Below are 271 nucleotides of genomic sequence, written 5' to 3'. Positions count from 1 at the left end.
TACGGGCTCCTCATGGGCTGACCTGCCTCCGAGGACAGATCAGCAAGTGTTCGAATTTCCAAAGAGCCCGAGGCCAACCGAGGTCCATTATGTAAATACAGAAGTTGAAGCCGACTACACTCTCGACTGCAGCAGGCAATCGGACACGACACGGTTTGGTAAATGTAAGTGGTAACTATAAATGGTAACTATAGTAATTTTCGCGGCAGGAGAACTTGTCAGACAAACCCACAGGCACAGAACTGGGTCGTTTGACGTTGACTAATATAGA

At 48.0% G+C, this 271-nt stretch overlaps 1 protein-coding gene across 1 annotated transcript in view; it reads right to left on the bottom strand.

The window, feature by feature from the left end:
- LOC119588845 (inositol hexakisphosphate and diphosphoinositol-pentakisphosphate kinase 2-like) overlaps window positions 1–88 on the bottom strand; it is a gene marked incomplete at its 3' end in the record, with an annotated part of 41,624 nt that extends 41,536 nt beyond the window's left edge. The window contains 1 exon segment of the mRNA XM_037937485.1: window positions 23–88. Within this exon segment, the coding sequence (XP_037793413.1) occupies window positions 23–88 (66 nt within the window).
- Window positions 89–271: the final 183 nt, after the last annotated feature.

This window comes from Penaeus monodon, chromosome 24 (assembly GCF_015228065.2).
Source record: "Penaeus monodon isolate SGIC_2016 chromosome 24, NSTDA_Pmon_1, whole genome shotgun sequence".
Lineage (NCBI taxonomy): Eukaryota > Metazoa > Arthropoda > Malacostraca > Decapoda > Penaeidae > Penaeus > Penaeus monodon.
This window is presented reverse-complemented; position numbering and strand designations above follow the sequence as displayed.